The following is a 20,249-nucleotide window of genomic DNA, read 5'->3' on the forward strand; positions in this document are numbered from 1 at the left end:
TCCATGATTCATTGTTTGCGTATAACACCCAGTGCTCCATTCAGTACGTGCCCTCCTCAATACCCACCACCAGGCTAACCCATTCTCCCACCCCCCTCCCCTCTAGAACCCTCAGTCTGTTTCTCAGAGTCCATAGTCTCTCATGGTTCGTCTCCCCCTCCAATTTCCCCCCCTTCATTTTTCACTTCCTACTATCTTCTTCTTTTTTTTTTAACATATAATGTATTGTTTCAGAGGTACAGGTTTATGATTCATCAGTCTTACACAATTCACAGCGCTCACCATAGCACATACCCTCCCCCATGTCTATCACCCAGCCACCCCATCCCTCCCACCCCCCACCACTCCAGCAACCCTCAGTTTGTTTCCTGAGATTAAGAATTCCTCATATCAGTGAGGTCATATGATACATGTCTTTCTCTGATTGACTTATTTCGCTCAGCATAACACCCTCCAGTTCCATCCACGTCGTTGCAAATGGCAAGATTTCATTCCTTTTGATGGCTGCATAATATTCCACTGTGTATATATACCACATGTTCTTTATCCATTCATCTGTTGATGGACAATTTAAGTGTTTCTGGTTAACATTTCCTTTTAATAGGAACCAGGAAAAATAAACCAAAATCACTATTTTGAATGATGTGTATTTATAGACTGTTTCACTTTTCTGTAGGTAAGGGAAAGGGCACACCTGGTCTTCACAGGACTGGAGTGTTGTGAAATAGGGGTTTTTTTGTGGCAAATACCTGGTTCATAAACTTCCTCATGAAAGAGTTGGGTGAGCTTTTCTTAAAAATTGACACCACTATAATTCACTTCATTTTTAAAGTAATTCTAGAGGAACCTCAGAATTACCTCATTTGGAAAGTGTTGACACATTATAAATTAGATTTTCCTAAGAAAAAATCTGACATATTTTGAATCTGTAACATGTGCTTGTCTCAAAGGGACTACTTTCCTGGTAGGTAGTCAGACAGAGTGCTATGGCAATTACCCTCTATTTTTTTTTTTTAATTAGCAATAATCGCACCTCAGATAAACCTCATTGGCTACGATACTGCCACTGTGCAAAGCTATTTTTTTTTTTTAAATAGTTGAAGGGCCAGAAGAATGTCCAGTGTTGCCAGGGATAGCACAGCCCATTTTAAAAGTTGTAAAAAAAAAAAAAAAAAGGAAACATACTTTAAAGTAATTCAGGACCTAACTTAAGGAAAACTGGCCTATTTACAAATATCTCAGTTCATCTTTATTCATTTTTTTATTCAACAGATATTTGTCAAATATTTGTTGGATACTTCGGTGCACCAGGGATTATTATGTCTTCTCAATGACAATGAAACTATTTGATTTCATTTTGTATAATTTCTGAAATACTTAAAATAATTAAATAATTTAGGTAGTTTGACTTAATTGGATAGAAGTAAGGTACTTTTAAAAGTCATTTTTATACTTTAATTAGCATTTTCGATTACTTTGCCTTTTTAAGAAACATCATTGAAAAGCAGCAGTGTGCTTATTTAAGAAAAAGTGGAAAGAAATTCCTGTTTATCTTTTATTTTACTTTTTTTTTTTGAACTCACTACATGGGTATTAAATGAACTTTAGTGTTGTATGTGTCATGCTAAGCCCAAAACACATAATTCTGTGGTAATTTAAGAATAAACAATTACTTGGATTTGTTTTTCCTTTCACGCTGTCTTTAGAAAGATCATTGCTCCTCTCGTAACTCGTCATGGAAAGCTATGGTCCAACTTCTGGGGAGCCTTGAGTCCTGATGGATACTATGCTCGATCTGAAGATTATGTGGATATTGTTCAAGGGAATAGAGTGTAAGTTACTTGGTCAGTCTTTTAATGTAAAGTGCCATAACCTCAAAATGTGGTCTTGTTAACATTACCTGAGTTTTTGTTCCTCTTTTCTTCATGATTAGTGGAAATCTGCCAACCTGAGACCACTTGGGATCCTGAAATACTAGTGTAAAATAGTATTACAAAAATCTGTCTTTGAGGTTCTAAATCTTCACAGGAACAAACTTAACTTGTGGGAAATACTAAGATACTACATGGTAGGTGGGAGTAGCTGTGAGAGGGTTGTCAGAAGACTAATATTATTTAGTTAAAAGTTTAGAAAAAGAATTTAGTTTAGCTCATTTAGTGGCCAGGATGAAAGTTGTTTTGATAGCTTTTAAAATTTACAAGTGAACAAACAAAATCAATAACAAAGGCAATGATTTACCTTCTAGCATTTCCTACTGCAAGAGTGTTCTATGTAAAATAGCTAATATTCTGCTTTAAAGATCAATTTCTTCACCAATATCTGATTTCCATTTCCAGAGTTTAAAAAGAATATACTTGCTACAAAGTGTATGCATGAATTGATATTTATTTCAGAGACAACAGTTGACATTTTTTAGACTAAAAAATAATCAGAATTGAAATAGTGTTTTTTTGCTAAGGTAGTATAGAGTGGAATGTTATCCTTTTTCTTCATACAGATGATGGACCAGAGTGACTGATAGATTAAAGCCTTTGCCTAATTTCTCAGATACATCAGCCCAATTAGAAAGGGAAAACATTCTTTCATGACTAAAAATATGTGCCCCTAAATTTAGAATAAAAACCCCACATACTTTTTGTTGAACAGTTGAGTATTAAAAAGATGTTTTACTTGTGAAAATAGTAATAGTAAATTTGAATGATAAATATGATTAAAGCTTTTGTTAGCTGCAATTAAGAAGCATGATAGCTGAGAAAACACTGTTCAGATCACATTCTGTTGTTTCAAAGTATTTTACTATCTCTAGGATGATTTGTATAGACCAAATGCCTGATATTGTCTGTGGGTATAACAGAAATAAGGGTTCACAGAAGTAGAATATAGAATTAATGTTTCATTTAAGTTGCTTTAGGCACTGATGATATTTTGTACAGCCTCCTGTCACTGTTGTTTAAAGTATAAAGGAAAAGAATATGGGAGAGGTTTTTGATCTAGTTAATACAAAAATGCACTTCATGTCCAAAAGCTACATGAAGGAATGACATCTTATGACACACATGCACATGGGTGTGTGTGTGTGTGTGTGTGTGTGTGTGTGTGTCTTTCTTCAAAACTGCATACTCTGCCAGTGACAAGTTTCTGAATTCAGATGATACACTGTATTATCTTTTATGGCTGTTTCCCTTGAGGTTCATCTAGCAAAACAAAATGAAATCATATTCCTTTTAACGTCTAACTTCATTTCCTTGGTCAAAATCTTTCCTTTCTTTCTCTAAAAGCAATAGGCATTTGCCTTCAGGTGAAACCTTACTCACTATTCTTAGGAAATGAGTCATGTTCAGAGTGAAAAGACAAATGTGGGGAAGAATGAAGGGCAAAATAAAGTATCTCCCAACGCTCACGTACTTCTAGCTCTATTTCTTCATATCTTCTCTTTCTCAAGAAATTTGAGATGGCTTAGTGAATTTCAAGAGGATATATTTTAGGAGAATTTTAGGCTGTACTCAGTGGTGTGCTGGTAAAGGTCTAACAACTGGATCTGGGGGTTGAGGGATGCCCTGATTTGTAGTGTTTGCCGGTTTCTGCGGTGTAAATGCTTCTGCAGTGGCTGATTTCAGGCTCGCAATGGGAAGTCACTGAGTATAGCTAAGTGCTCTGGGGAGCCAGTGTGGTTGTTTGTAATTATTTTTGCTATCAAACTGCTTAATCCTAAATGGAAACTCTTTCTGTACAATAGATTATACTCTAATAATGAAGTGAAGGATTACAGCCAAAATGCTAAACAGGTATCAACCCTAAAATGAAGTTAATGTAGGGAGATAGTGATTTATTGCATAAAAATGTAGTGTGTAGCAAGTAATGTCATATATGTGTGTATAACTGTGTTAAATATCATTACATATGTTTGCATTTGCATGTAATTTGATTCAATGATTTATATATACAAAATTTAAAAACATACAAGGTATTTGTTTTGAAAACATAAAAATAAACCTTTAAATATTTTTTATTTGTGGTATTTTGGAATGTCTTGTCTTTACTTTCAGGGGGATATGGAATGTCCCATACATGGCTAATGTGTACTTAATTAAGGGAAAGACACTTCGATCAGAGATGAATGAAAGGAACTATTTTGTTCGTGATAAATTGGATCCTGATATGGCTCTGTGCCGAAATGCTAGAGAAATGGTAGGGTCTACAGTGATGGCTTGCTTGAATGTTTTTATAAAATGGCTTGCTTTACCAGTTGATATGTCATTGTGTTTTGATGCCCCTTTTCTTTCTAATTTGTAAGTACTAGCCAATTTTTTTGGTTCCATATTGAAAAATTGGGAGCAGTTATAGAGAATAATTTGTGAACATTTATCTGTAGAAATAGTTTGGAAAATGTTAGGTTCCATGCTTAGGCATAAGCAACAGAAAGATTTCAATCATAAACATGGATTTGTTACAAATCAGCTTTGCATTTTTAAGAATTCATCTTCACTTCCATCTGAAATTTTATAGTGGAAAACTGACTTAATTAAAATTAATTAGATAAAGCCTGGGTGAAATAATCATTTACACATTTAAGAAGAACACACTTTTGTTCTGAAATCAATGCCCATTATTCTCTTTATCATTATAAACTGCACACTCCTCAAAGCAGTTCCTTATCACTAAACTGAGAGAGGGATTGTGATATGTAGTATATTTCATCTGTGTGAAAAGTAATGATATATTGCTATTCTACAAATGTACTTTCATTATAAAACTTCAATGATTGTAGAAAATAGTTTGTTTTTCAAAATGTGTGAATGTTTTAAAACATGTTTATATAGTTTTCTATTTTAGAAATGATTGGATTATTTTACTCAAATTCATATAAGCAAATGTGATTTGGGAAAAATCAGAAAAGTTGGCAAGTATTTTTTTCTAGTTTAATAAGGCATGTATTGTTTGACTATGTTTGTTTTTCCCACAAACCTATGTGCATTGTTATATTGAGTATCTTCAGTACTTGTGATTGTAATTTGTGCTCATGTTCTGCTAATTTGACTCAACAGCGCATCCTGGAATGGCCTCTCTTACACATTTTTTCCTTTGTCTTAATTTTGTGTCTAATGAAAATTCTACTAAGGAATGAGCTTGGATTTATGTTTGACGAAAAAAAAAAGAAAGAAAGGGCTGGAGTTGTTTCTTTGTGTGCGCTATAAGCTTTGCTTGTTATGCATGTTGTCTATGAAGGACATTTCAGAATGTCAGCTTTTGATCAAGGGCTGCTAATGTTATTTACCTAAGAATACCTAAGGGAGTGTGGGTGTGCAGGTCAACTTACCCAATGCTTCTCTTCATTTTAGACTTTACAAAGGGAAAAAGACTCCCCTACTCCGGAAACATTCCAAATGCTCAGCCCCCCAAAGGTGTTATTTTTATTTATTTTTATTTGTTTTTATTTAATTAATACTAGATATGGTATATTGCCTACCAGTAAAGTTTAAGAGTCTTCTTTCCACTTAGCACGGTAAAATGTTGGTATTCATTGGTTCTTAAATTGTATATGTGTGTGTATGTTTTGTGTGTTGGGGGTGGGCATTATGTGATACCCAACTCTTAGTTCTTTGGGCAGATTTACATTTTTTGGTTGACGAATGAGAAAATTAAACCCAAATCCCTTTCACTAGTTTTTCTGGTTTTGTTTTTTTTAAGGGAGAGAAAAAGTAGGAGTAAGTATAAAGTACGTCTTGACTAAAATGAGATTGGGGTACTCTTCATTATTATTTTTTTTTTTATTAATAACTAACCCTTTTACCATTAAAACAGGTACAAAAAGAAACAAACTTACCATAGTGGTGTTTGCCACATTTATTTGGTTTGGGGCAAGGAAATGAGACCGGTTTTCTTTAGCTGCCTTTAATGAATAAGTAATTGCTATGTTCAGTTTTTAAACATCAGAACAATAAAAAGAATAACATAGTCTGATGAAATATTGACATTTGAATTCTTGTTTAAAAATGTGACATTTTCTTTGAAAGGGAAAGAAGCCAAAACAGGTACAATTCATTGCACTTTGTTGTCTCAAAAATATTTCTGCTTTCAAACAGGAATTTTTTTCCCTGATATCTACATCTAGGATCAATGAGAAAGGGACAAAAACAGTCATTCTTCCTCTTCTTTTTTTCAGTTGAGTGTTAGTGCTATCAATTAGTTTTGTGTGGTGTCTGAATTCATAATTAATAAAATTTTTTTCTTTTATTTTAAATCATGCCTGTTTTATATGAAAAATAAAAATGCATGTTCAGGAATGAGATATAAAAGTTGAAATTAATATCTCATATATATTTTTCCTATGGTTAAGTTTATTTTCTTGTATTTTCCTCTAAGATTGTTAATACTGTTATTCTTTGGCACATAGGGTGTGTTTATGTACATTTCTAATAGACATGAATTTGGAAGACTTTTATCAACTGCTAATTACAATACTTCCCATTATAACAATGACCTCTGGCAGATTTTTGAAAATCCCGTGGTAGGTATTTCATACTGAACTTCATTTATTTCTTCTTTTCCTATAACTCTAAATGGATGTAAATCAGTTGGGTTAATAATATGAAAATGTGATAAGAGGCTTTAAAAATTTTAAAGTTTAAAAAACAGCTCAAGAAATATAATTAATTTTGTCTTTTAAAAATAACATAATTTAAAATATTATTATTTATATTATTCTTTAAAAGATACAATTAGGAGCACCTGGGTGGCTCAGTCGTTAAGCATCTGCCTTCGGCTCAGGTCATGATCCCAGGGTCCTGGGATTGATTCCCGCATCGGGCTCCCTGCTCAGCGGGAAGCCTGTTTCTCCCTCTCTCACTCCCCCTGCTGTGTTCCCTCTCACTGTCTCTCTGTCAAATAAATAAAACCTTTAAAAAAATAAAATAAAAGATACAATTAATTATATTTCTTGACCAAGAAATTTTTTTTTAATTAAGACATATATTAGGAGTGGGGAAAGAAATTAATCAGTTTCTATGATTTCTCTCAATATTTCTATTTTATATATTCAAAAGCATCATAAAATTTTTAATTGTAATTTCAGAAAAACAAGTAGCTCACATATAATATTATGTTTTGATTTTCAAGAAGAGAATTCAAGAAGTTAGTTTGGGAAAATACATTTTATTTTATCATTTTATTTATTTTTTTATAACAAGTTTGTGAATGTACACCAAAGACAGCCAGAGAAGATTATAGAGTAAGGGGATTCAGCATATATAGAAAGTCTGAAGTTGAAGAAATTATCTCCTTCTAACTCTAAAATTTTGTATCTTAAAGACTTGAATTATACAGGAATTCACTCCTTTTTTGTTTTACGGGAGCCTGTTTTCTTCAGTCAGTTTGGAACATTTATTCAAGGGAAAATACTCTATTAATCATCTCTATAATGCTACTGTTCATGGTTTTCCCCTTTTCAATAGCAAAAGTTTTAAATTACATAGACTCAATCCACCTGATCAGAATTGTCTTTTATTTTGTAGGAGTAGTTGACATCAGGAATAGTAAATTTAGTGGTCTCTGAAAACTCTGTTCAATAGAAAAAGAATGTCTTTTGACATTTTTGTATTTTAAAAGTATTTTCATTTCATCTTAGCTTCATATCTTAATCTTTCACAGGAGTGTAATTAAAAAGAGGCTCTTTAAAATGGTGAGGATGTAATTACATATTTTACTTTGGCACTGAGTCTCTTGGTTATTTTGAGCAATAGAATTATTTTATTTCTTGGGTAATATTATTTCCTGAAAAAATGTCCCAAATTATATCCTGAATTGTAGACATTTGTGTCAGAATTCATATCTTTGGAGAATATGAAATGAAAACATCAGAAGGAAGTAGGAACTGCTTCTCTTTCCATGGCTTTGTTTTATTTTTGGTAAATTAGCCTGATCGATAATGCCTCCTGGGGGATGTCCCATAGCAAAATATTTGACGATTGTCCCATTATCAGAATTTCTAAGAAATGAGTAAAGTCACAGTTTGTTCAATGATACTTGAAAGGTAGCCTAAAATGAGAAGTTAATGCCTTACTGTAAGATCTTAGGGATTTTTTTCCTTTTACTTCAAAAAATCAATAATGATGCATAGGAAAAAAATAAAGATTCTGAAATGTTATGAATGATTATTTTTTTCTAATTTCCCACCGTATTTTGGAATCAGAGAACAACCACTATTGAAGAGATTAATGAGATAATACAATAATTTGATTCTTATAATTATATACTATGTATAAATGAAATATATTGAAGAATTTGAAGATAACTTTGGTTCTTCCATATCAAAAATATCTGAGCTACATAAACAAAGATGTGCAAAGCTAGAATAGCATACAAATTATCAGGGCCTCTCTGAAATCTGACCTCAAAAGACGTGTTTCAGACAAATGTTTTCTGCAACATATTTTGTTTGGAATTATTTTGAGTCTATACCTCAGTTCTTCCCTCCTGGTTCCCTTTGTACTTTGTAAAGAGAAAATTAAAATCTTGTTAAATATGTCTAAATACATTTAAGAAGAGATCTTTTTTGATACTAAATCACCCCATATTTTCATATATACCCTCTAAATATGTGGTTTTTAAATAAAACACTTGACCCAGGAAAAGGATTCTTTAACTGATGTTGACAAAAATTGAGATATCTTTGTATGTGGTTCATGTATCAGAGATTAGTCAAAGAGAAGAATCAGGTTCCTGAATTAGCATGAAGAGAAGCTATTTCTCAATGTATGGTTCTATGCCTTAATTTCAGTAATTAAAAGAAATGAAAGTGTTAATAACCCATGATCATTTTGTTGATACATATTAAAAACTGAAGTGAATAGAAATTTTTGAAATAATTTTAAGAAATCAAAATTATTTTAGATAATTCACTATTAAAGTATATATAAGTAAGATGCTAGTTTATTAATTTACTAATTTTTACTAATATTTATTGATAGGATTTTGTTATCACTAACGTTTAAGCACATATTTACCTATCCTGTATATATGCATAGAATACAGTATGTAAATCTAATTGCTGTAAGATTACTCAAATTTTAAAATCTTGAGGTATAAAATTTCATAAATAAAATTTTGATGTTTCATAGAGTGATGTGAGCATATGCAGAATCAGACTATGTTTAAAAAACATAAACCGTGATTTCTGAAAATTCCTTTTTTGTCCAGTACACATAGTCACTTATAAATTGAGCAATTTCTAAAATGCATATACTTTGGATTTTCTGTTACTTATAAAAAGGTATTTGCTTTAATCTGTGCAATCGATTTTTTTTTTTTTTTTGGTAGGACTGGAAGGAGAAGTATATAAACCGTGATTATTCAAAGATTTTCACTGAAAATATAGTTGAACAGGTTTGTATTAATAATTACTATGATATGTAGAGCACTTTTGCCTTGTTTTCCAGAAGGGAACAATAGTAATGCAATATAGCTTTAGCAGAGGTTGTTGTGAAAGTGCAGAAACCATCTTTTAGGTAAAAATCATGTGGCTTAATTACAAATGTTACAGCCTTAAGGGTCATATAGTTGTAAAAATGTAGAACATGGGCTCAAACAATAATTTTAAGATCTTGCCCTTTTTATTAGCATGCTTCCAAATGTTGTAACTATCTCAAACCATGAAAAATAAGGAACCTTTGGCAAATCTCTGGTGTAGGCCTCATTTAGTAAGTTTATCTTTGAAAGAAATTGAACTTTAAGAGTCTCTTTTCAAAGATTTTTTTTTTAAAAATGAACTCTAGATTAGTGTTCCAAACTGTTGCTAATAGCTTATTTCAGAGAATGTAAGGCATCTTTGATTCTGAGATGCTGTTCTTTTGTGTACTGTGAGAAAGAATAAGAATACTGACAATTAAACTAAGACACAATGTTTTCTAGTCATTTAGAAATTTTTTATTTTGTACATATTGGAAAAGCTAATTTAGACTTATCAAGGTATAGATGTTATCATATGTCATAGAGCACTGTATACATAATAACTTTCATTTTTTTTATTTTATTATGTTAATCACCATACATTACATCATTAGTTTTTGATGTAGTGTTCCATGATTCATTGTTTGCGTATAACACCCAGTGCTCCATGCAGAACGTGCCCTCTTTAATACCCATCACCAGGCTAACCCATCTTCCCCACCCCCTCCCCTCTAGAACCCTCAGTTTGTTTCTCAGAGTCCATAGTCTCTCATGGTTCGTCTCCCCCTCCGATTTCCCCCCCTTCATTTTTCCCTTCCTGCTATCTTCTTCTTCTTCTTTTTTTTTTTTTTTTTAACATATAATGTATTATTTGTTTCAGAGGTACAGATCTGAGATTCAACAGTCTCACACAATCACAGCACTCACCATAGCACATACCCTCCCCATTGTCTATCACCCAGCCACTCCATCCCTCCCACCCCCCACCACTCCAGCAACCCTCAGTTTGTTTCCTGAGATTAAGAATTCCTCATATCGTGAGATCATATGATACATCTCTTTCTCTGATTGACTTATTTTGCTCAGCCTAACACCCTCCAGTTCTATCCACATCGTTGCAAATGGCAAGATCTCATTCCTTTTGATGGCTGCATAATATTCCATTGTATATATACACCACATCTTCTTTATCCATTCATCTGTCGATGGACATCTTGGCTCTTTCCACAGTTTGGCTATTGTGGACATTGCTGCTATAAACATCAGGGTGCACGTACCCCTTCGGATCCCTACTTTTGTATCTTTGGGGTAAATACCCAGTAGTGCAATTGCTGGGTCGTAGGGTAGCTCTATTTTCAACTTTTTGAGGAACCTCCATACTGTTTTCCAGAGTAGCTGCACCAGCTTGCATTCCCACCAAGAGTCAATGACAAATCGTAGTGTAAATTATTTACAAACATTTCAAAGGGCAAGTCAACTCAAGTGCAACACCAGCTACATGCGTGCGTGTATGTGCACACACACACAGATGTATACGTACACACAAGGTGAGGCAGAATGAAAATTTGCCAAGTATACACACACTGTAGCATTACAACTACATCATGGTGGCCCCCTGGCCAAATGTGAGTCTAAGATATGTCTTGATTTTATAGATGTTAAAATGCAAAAAAAGAAAAAAAAGTCTTAGCATTAAAGAAAAGCTACTATTATTTGTAACAGTAATGTCAGTAATATTGGGCAAACCTCTTAAAAAGGCATCTAAATGAGATGAATATTGAATATCCCATCCTGTTACTTTTGAAATGCCATTTATTACTTAAAAGATACAAACTATTATTCTCTTAATGGTGATGCCTTGTTTTATAGCCTTGTCCTGATGTCTTTTGGTTTCCCATCTTTTCTGAAAAAGCCTGTGATGAATTGGTAGAAGAAATGGAGCATTATGGCCAGTGGTCTGGGGGGAAACATCATGTAAGTGGTAATTTCACACAAGGAACTATAATGTGTATGTGGGATAGAAGCAGGGGTAGATATTTAGACAATTAAAGGGGATTATCTGTTTTGTCATGCATCTCTGACTCCTAAACCTAAATGCAGGGGCTAGCCAAGGCTGTCAGGAGTACTCTGGTAGCATTTAATCTATCTGGCCTCAGGTTCTCATTTATGTGTGTAATTACACTGGATGGTTTCTAAAGTCAGTGTCTCCAGGCTGGAATGGTAAGGTAATATATGTCTATTTATTCTGTGGTATTGGTCTTCCCCAGGGCCACTTTTTATTCTCTGCATTTTCACAGTGACCTATAATAGTGAAAGGACCCAAAGTTTATCTGGTTGACTGCCAAAGCTTTGTGTGTGTGTGTGTGTGTGTGTGTGTGTGTGTGTGTGTGTAAACATTGGCAGAAGAAATCTGTTTGAATGCCATTGGTGTAATTCAGTTTTGCATTTATATTCAGTGTCAAAGACTTGGCAGGAAGTATTGCTGTTGGTGGTTCAATGTGTTTCTTTTCCTTGGAGAATCCACAGATGCCTGCTCTTAGGGGAATACTCTGGAATATTACTGTCTCTGCTCAATTTCATACCCCAGCTAGTTAGCTGACCAGAGAGACAGAAGTTCAAAGTATGAGGAAGAACTTGAAGTCAGCAGGTTGTAGGATCATAAAAAGCAATCATGGAAGGACTTTGGGTATCGTAAATTTCAAGTGGGGAACATAGCAGGGAAAGCTTGTTTTCAGTGGTAAAGGGCTGGTAAACTGCCAAAGGGCAGACAAGCAGAATCTTTGTCCGTCAAGTAGCTAAGACTGCCTGGAGGGTTACTGTAAAACACCAATTTTTTAGGAGGCATGGGGGGGCTTTGGAAATACGTTTTATTTACTTTATAGAGACCTCACATATATATTAAATAAGTAAGAAAAGAGTCTGATACTTTGCTGCATCCTTGATGCATGTTATCTAAGTTATTTTGAGTTTTGCAATTAAAGCAGATGGTACACCATGATTGAACAACGGTTATTTTTATTGTCTATTATGATCTTGTGGTTGAAAAAAATTCCAACGTAATATAAATGTGAATTGCATGTGGACCACACTTTATGACATCATTAATGCTGTTTCTAGGATAGCCGTATATCTGGTGGTTATGAAAATGTCCCAACTGATGATATCCACATGAAGCAAATTGATCTGGAGAATGTATGGCTTCATTTTATCCGGGAGTTTATTGCACCTGTTACACTGAAGGTCTTTGCAGGTTATTATACGAAGGTAGTTATCCTCCCATTCCCCCTGTCCACCTCCTACTAGTTTTTACACAAATGTGCTATTTTACATTTTTATTGATAAGCAAATCCATTGGTGTACTTTGCGTTTTTAGGGGTTTGCTCTATTGAATTTTGTAGTAAAATACTCCCCTGAAAGACAGCGCTCTCTTCGCCCTCATCATGACGCTTCTACATTTACCATCAACATTGCACTCAATAACGTGGGAGAAGATTTTCAGGTAATTATGGCTTTGATTTTTCACACCCTGCAAAAGAAATATGTCATTACGATTTTTAATTTTTTAAGATTTTTTTAGATTTGCCTTTTTTTTTAAGATTCTGGTTAGATGACATAATTTGAATTTTCCCACTGATTAAAAATTAAACATAATAAGCTGATAAATTCATTTGTTCCATCTCTTTTAGGGAGGCGGATGCAAATTTCTAAGGTACAATTGCTCTATTGAATCACCCAGAAAAGGCTGGAGCTTCATGCATCCAGGGAGACTCACACATTTGCATGAAGGACTTCCTGTTAAAAATGGAACGAGATACATTGCAGTGTCATTTATAGACCCCTAAGTTATTTACTTTTCATTGAATTGAATCTTCTTTTGGAACGGACGAACATGTCTTTGAAGTTGTGCTTGAGAAGATGAGAGGAATATTTAAATAACTTCAACAGAACAACTTCACTTTGGGCCAAACATTTGAAAAACTTTTTGTAAAAAATTGTTTGATACTTCTTAATGTCTGCTCTGAGCCTTAAAACACAGATTGAAGAAGAAAAGAAAGAAAAAGTAAAAGCAAATATTTATTTCTATGCCTTATTTTCTCTGAGAATAATGACAGTTTTCTGAATTTGTGTTTCAATTGATAAAATATTCAGCTATAAATGTACAAGTGACAAGAGACTAATAATATTTTATTAAAAAAGCATGGGAAGAATTTTATTTATTAACATGTAAACAAAATGAATATAAGTGAAAATTGACAATTTTTGAAACATTGGAAAACTGGAGTTGTAACTAAATTTGTATGCAACTAATTGTGTAAGTACTTTTTTTTATGACCTATACAGGTACCTTTTATAGTAGTTACTGAAGGAATACAAAGAACAGTAAATATTACACAATGTTTTTCCTCAAGAAACTTAGTACAGAATACAACTGAGGTTTAGAGCCAGTTGAAAACATTTTTGTTTAGATTGTTAGACAGATTTTGTTTTGTTACATTTGTATTAGAAATCAAACCCTATATTCCTTCAGATTAATTTTCCAAGGTGGACTATATTGAGTAGGTATTAGATTTAGGAAAGTTTTCAAGCCTTTCCATTTTGTGAAGTATATCAATTGATATATCAACTTAAGATCAGCAAGTGTCCTTGAGTCAAAACAGGCTTTTGATTTTAATTCTAGAAAATAATGAGGAAAAAGAAAATTTCATGAGATTAGTAGTAGCATTTTATGATTTTTAAAAAACTTGGTTAAGTACTTGAATTTTATATCAGGAAAATAAAGTTGGTGAGCCTTTCTTCTTCTCTTTGCCCTTTGTCTCCTTCCTTATTCTTTTTTAGAGAAGGTTATTTACCTTTTTGTCTTTCCAGCATAGTCTCCATTTTATCCTTCCTACTCTTTTTGTTACCTTTTCTTAATCCCATTTTTAAAAAATTCCCCAGCACAAAAAATTTGTGACTTGATTTTTCACCATTTCTCTGAGTGAGGTTTAAATATACTTATTATAGCTACTGTTTTTAATTTAAAGGTTAAACTTGAAATAAAGTTGTAAGTCATGGTGCCAAAATTCACTTTTCTAACACCATGTGTTAGAAAATTATGAAAAATAAAATAATTAAAATAAGTTTCTGTTGGCCTCTTTATTACTTTTTTATTACTTTATTACTTCTTTAGAAGAGAATGTATGATGGAGTATCCAAAAGCAATATCTGGATGTAATAGGCTATGATTTTTTTCATTTTGATTGGTATATTTACTGATGATATTATAACTTAATGAAAACTCTACTTACTGAATTATGAATTGCATTGTATTATCTTCAATCTCATAATGACTGGAGATTGATCTAATTTATTTTACAAGTGAAGAAATACAGACAAACATTTATTCAATATATATTTATCTATTCAGTGGTATATTTATTTATTTATTGACTCTTCAGATCACATTTATTAGGGGGATGATTTTTTTTTAATTATGTTCAATTAGCCAGCATATAGTACATCATTAGTTTCAGATGTAGAGTTCAGTAATTCATCAGTTGCATATAACACCCAGTGCTCATCACAACGCGTGCCCTCCTTAATACCCATCACCCAGCTACCCCATTCCCCCCACCGCCCCTCTCTTCTGTAACTCTGTTCGTTTCCTGGAGTCCAGAGTCTCTCATGGTTTGTCTCCCCCTCTGGTTTCTTCCCATTCAGTTTTCCCTCCCTTCCCCTGTGGTCCTCCACGCTATTCCTTATGTTCCACATATGAGTGAAACCATATGATAATTGTCTTTCTCTGCTTGACGTATTTCAATTAGCATAATCCCCTCCAGTTCCATCCATGTCGATGCAAATGGTGGGTATTCAACCTTTCTGATGGCTGAGTAATATTCCATTGTATGTATGTATTCAGTGGTGTTTTTCAAGTCCCTACTATGGGCCATGCAGTGTTCCAGGCCCTGAGGAGATAGTGATGATCAAGATTATAATTACTGGAAGATGGACTTAGGAAATAAGGAAGTTGGGTTCTACCTCTTTTCTCTTCTTTGGTGGCACTTAATACTCGAAGTAAATTCCTACAGCCCATCAACTTTGTTGAAGAGACATGTTATTAATTATTTCTGAATTACATTACAATACTTCAGGGATGGTATTCTAAATATGTAACAACTGGTATGTCGTGGATACCAGCCAATCAGAGCAGACTCTGGTTATAAACTGTTAACAGAGTGCAAGCAGCATAATGTCCCTTGTGATACACTTCAGAAGAAAGACATCTGCTAGATCCTAGTTCTTTTCAGTTGTGGTTCACATGCGTGGCAACCTATAGTAACTATTTTAATCTCATGCTATGTTTTCAGAAACTGGATCAAGGCAGTCAATAGCATTTTCTATCTTCCCTCTTGTCCCAAGTTTCATGAAATTATATGAAATGTACTTTTAAAAAGAACAATTCATAATTAGTGAGGAAAAGTGTGAAAATTCCCGTAAGTAGATCAGCAAATTGGAAAGATGGAAAATAGGTAGGATTGGATGCATGGAGAACACTCAGCTCTGTCAACCACCAATCTGTTCTTCTGTTTCTGTGAGTGCATTTTTTTAGATTGCACATGTAAGTGATAGCAGTGTTTGTCTTTCTCTGTCTGACTTACTTCACTTAGCATAATGCCCTCAAGGCTTGTTCATGCTGTCACAAATTGTAGTATTTCCTTCCTTTTTAAGATTGAATAATATTCCCTTGTATATATACCACAATTTCTTTATGCATTCATCCACCTGTGAACACTTAGGTTGTTTCCATGTCTTGGCTATTATATATAAATCACGCTGCTACAGTGAACATGAGGATGCAGATTGTTTTTTGAGATGATTTTCTTTCAGATACACTCCCAGAATTGGAATTGCTAGATCATATCCTTGCTATTTTTAGTGCTTTATGGAAGTGAAATCTTTTACTCTGAATATATATTTGTGTATTGTTTAATATAAAGAACAAACAGTAGAAAGAAAAGGGGGGGAATTCCCATAACTAATTTAATTTGAATAAATGGAAGTATATTGATGTCAATAGTAACTATTTGTGTTTATGCATACATGTTTGTGTGTGTATGTGTGTATACATGTATTCCCAGAGAGCTTTAAATGCTCATATTGGTGGCTTTTTTCCTAATTCTAAATGTGCATAGGAATTAATGTGAATATTTTTCCTTAATACAGATACTTTACCATAGCACAAACCCTCCCCAACATAACATAATAATTAAAAAAAAAAAAGGAAAAAAATACAGATACTTTAGTAGTAGTTCAGTATATTAATTTTCTTGATTCTGGTTCATTTTTTAAAAACACTAATAATTTACTTGCATTGGTAACTAACCGAAGAGATCAAATACCCCTTCACAGAATTAAAATAAGGAAAACTATTACCATATGGATTGAGTCCCTTCTGTCCATCCTAATAACAGAATCTCTTTATATATTCCTTCACTCCTATTTTCTTGTCTGTCATCTGCACTTACTAATTTCTCTGCTTGCTAAGCCCCACAGTCCATCTTGTATGACATTTTGGGGGCCTGTCATTCATTTGGAATATGGAGTGGTCTATTCAACAGATCTCTTCGAGTTGCAGGAAAAGCCAAATATAATTTTTAGTCACAGTTGAGAGTCGGTCTCAGCAAATAGCCCTCTTTGACTAGATGTTGACTATTTTGGAAAATTAAAGTCCTTAAGACTTCATGAAAGCAGCCTTTGTCAAACAGCACTGTTTATCTGTGGTCTTTCAGAATAGCAAGCTACAGACTTCTTTTAGAATAACTCTTATTAAGAAAAAGCCCTTGGGGTGAAAAAAGGGGAAAATGTATAAAACTCTTTAATGATAGCAATGAATTCTGGATGAAATTTGAAGAGAAATACAAATAAGTAATGGAAAGAGTAGAAAACTACATGTAGACTTGTTTTAAAATGTGAAGTACAGTATAGCTTAATTATTCTAATAAAAGGAACTAGAAAAATTGGAAAGATGAGTATACATGCTAGGGATGTGTGGACTTTATAAATCTAAACTTTTCCTGACAGCTTTCTTTTAAGAATTAAATTATATTTTTGCATCATGGTTAATATATTAAAATAGATTATGTGGGGGGCACCTGGGTGGCTCAATCAGTTAAGCCGTTATCTTCCCCTCCGGTCTTGATCTCTGGGTCCTGGGACCTTGTCGGGCTCGTTGCTCAGTGGGGAGCCTGCTTCTCCCTCTGCCTCTGCCTGTCGCACCCCCGGCTTGTGCTCTCTCACTTGTGCGTTCTCTCTCTCTCTCATAGATAAATATTAAAAACAAAAACAAAAACTCATGTGAAAAGTAGCTTCTTTGCTGATTTTTGAGGCGGTGGTGTTTGTTTAATAAATCAAGTAACTGATTATTTTGGCATGCTGTTGTGTCTCTACTGAAAAATGGTTAACTAAGAAATCTGAATTTTTATAATCTTTTGAAAATTAGAAAGGAATTTTGGCCTATTTAACAATACAAAACACACAAGTAATCAACTTAAAGAAGTTTTAACAGATGAAATGGAAAGATCATGTATGCCATAAATAACATAAAGAAAATATGGTTTCGGGCGCCTGGGTGGCTCAGTTGGTTGAGCGACTGCCTTCGGCTCAGGTCATAATCCTGGAGTCCAGGGATCGAGTCCCGCATCGGGCTCCCTGCTCCTCGGGGAGTCTGCTTCTCCCTCTGACCCTCTTCCTCTTGTGCTCTCTATCTCTCATTATCTCTCTCTCAAATAAATAAATAAAATCTTAAAAATCTTAAAAAAAAAAAAAGAAAATACGGTTTCTTTCAAATCATCCTTACCCCAAAGTAATTACAGTTGGCCCTTGAACAATGCAGAGGTTATGGGCACCCAGACCACCCTCCCACTCCCACTCCCCGCACAGTCAAAAATGTGTGTATAACTTTTGACTCTCCCCAAGTTTATAAATAGCCTCCTGTTGATTGGAAGCCTTACTGATAATAAAAAGTCTAACACATATTTTTTGTTATATGTATTATGTACTCTATTCTTACAATAGGTAAGCTAGAGAAAATAAAATGTTAAGAGAATCAGAAGGAAAAGAAAATACCTTTACAGTACTGTATGGAAAAAACCCTCACAAAGTGTATACGTGCAGTTCAAACCCGTGTTGCTCAAGGGTCAACTATATTAGATTACAAAAAAATAATCAAGGGATAGAACAGGAGAGAAAAATTTCATGTAGATTTGTGATGAGGAATGAACTTCTCTGTGCTTATACAATAATTTTAAAAGTATTTCTAAAAGACATCTTTCTTAACACTGATTTAAGTTCAGTAACTTTTAAAAATGCAGTGTGAAATGGTAACAAGAATCCTTAAAGAAATCACATCGTTATATATATAATTTTGCATCAACACAGGAGAATTTTTCATTTGAAAAAGCTCAGTAACTTCCAAGTGAGAAATGGACAAATTAGTGTGATTTTTTTTTCTTTGCTGAGCACTAGTGATTAGACAATCGATTAATTGAAAATATATGATATTTGAAACATGAGATTATCTTATCAAACTTTGTTTTATTAAATTATTTTAATCTGTGTTTAGTTTATATGTTTTATAAATCTTGCCAAATTGTGACATCACAGCCCCATCTTGTGGTCAATGTAGATAACTAGTAGGGTCTAAATTTGGAACAAAGCAGGAATCTTAATTTTTTTTTTAATTTATGCTTTCAAAATTTTTCTTAAAGGCTAATATGAATAAAAATGATAACATTGGATGATTTTGAATGGTAATTTCTTATTTATTTTGGAAACATGATACAATATTTTAAAAGAAAGAATTAGATACCTTATTCTGAAATAAGGGATAGCTAGCATTATTTTCAGTTAGTACCGAGGAAATAATTTGCTTTCTGCTTTTTTAAGATTTTATGTATTTATTTGAGAGAGTGCATGTGTAAGAGAGAGAGTGTACATGAGCAGGGAAAGGGAGTGAGAGAGGAGGGGGAGAGGCAGGGGGAGAAGCAGATTCCCTGGGGGCTTAAGTTTGGTGCTTAAGGGGAATTCCAGGCAGGGGCTAGATCCCAGAACTCTGGGATCATGACCTGAGCCAAAGGCAGCCGCTTAACCAACTGAGCCACCCAGGTGTCCCTATTTGTTTTCTATTCTTTTACCTACTTTGTAAACTGCTAATCTATGTTCACTAGGAAATATGGGCCTAGACTAATAATAAAATCAGTGTAGAAGTGGTCAGACTCAACTACAACTGATACAGTAGTTGATTTTGAGTAGACCAAATAACTTACATTAGGACAGTTCCAGAGAGTTTAATTGTAAAAATAAATATGTTTTTAAAAACTGCATGGTGGGGGCGGAGCAAGATGGCGGAGGAGTAGGAGACCTGGATTTCGTCTCCTCTCAGGAATTCAGCTGGATAGGGATCAAACCATTCTGAACACCTACAAACTCAACAGGAGATCGAAGAAAAGAAGAGCAACAACTCTCTCATCAGAAAAGCGACCACTTTCTGGAAGGTAGGACGTGCGGAGAAGTGAATCCGAGGCGATATTCGGGAGGATAGACGGCGGGGGAGGGGCCTCCGGCGGCCGCTTCTGGCAAGTGATAGAGCCGCGGAGCACAAAATCGGAACTTTTAAAAGTCTGCTCCGCTGAGGGACGTCACTCTGGTGGCTAAGCGGGGGGTGGAACCCTCCAGGACAGTGTGGTCTCAGGACCCTCGGAGTCACAGAAAGACCGGGGGTGCCTGAGTGCAGCACAGCTCCCAGGTATCGGAGCAGGGAAGCCGGC

General features: G+C 34.2%; 1 protein-coding gene and 1 pseudogene across 2 annotated transcripts in view; one reads left to right on the top strand and one right to left on the bottom strand.

Moving 5' to 3' along the window:
• Nucleotides 1-14,561, top strand: part of PLOD2 (procollagen-lysine,2-oxoglutarate 5-dioxygenase 2) — a 95,773-nt gene extending 81,212 nt beyond the window's left edge. The window contains exons 12-20 of one of the 2 annotated variants that reach the window (XM_021696812.1): nt 1,707-1,832; nt 4,047-4,188; nt 5,340-5,402; nt 6,395-6,508; nt 9,316-9,381; nt 11,314-11,418; nt 12,562-12,708; nt 12,818-12,943; nt 13,131-14,561. In XM_021696812.1, coding sequence (XP_021552487.1) covers nt 1,707-1,832; nt 4,047-4,188; nt 5,340-5,402; nt 6,395-6,508; nt 9,316-9,381; nt 11,314-11,418; nt 12,562-12,708; nt 12,818-12,943; nt 13,131-13,286 — 1,045 coding nt within the window. In that variant the 3' untranslated portion in view covers nt 13,287-14,561. The remainder of the gene's footprint in view (nt 1-1,706; nt 1,833-4,046; nt 4,189-5,339; nt 5,403-6,394; nt 6,509-9,315; nt 9,382-11,313; nt 11,419-12,561; nt 12,709-12,817; nt 12,944-13,130) is intronic. The other variant, XM_021696813.2, reaches the window with a different exon arrangement.
• LOC123326898 lies at nt 895-1,078 on the bottom strand (annotated as a pseudogene).
• Nucleotides 14,562-20,249: the final 5,688 nt, after the last annotated feature.

Source organism: Neomonachus schauinslandi, chromosome 1 (assembly GCF_002201575.2).
Source record: "Neomonachus schauinslandi chromosome 1, ASM220157v2, whole genome shotgun sequence".
Lineage (NCBI taxonomy): Eukaryota > Metazoa > Chordata > Mammalia > Carnivora > Phocidae > Neomonachus > Neomonachus schauinslandi.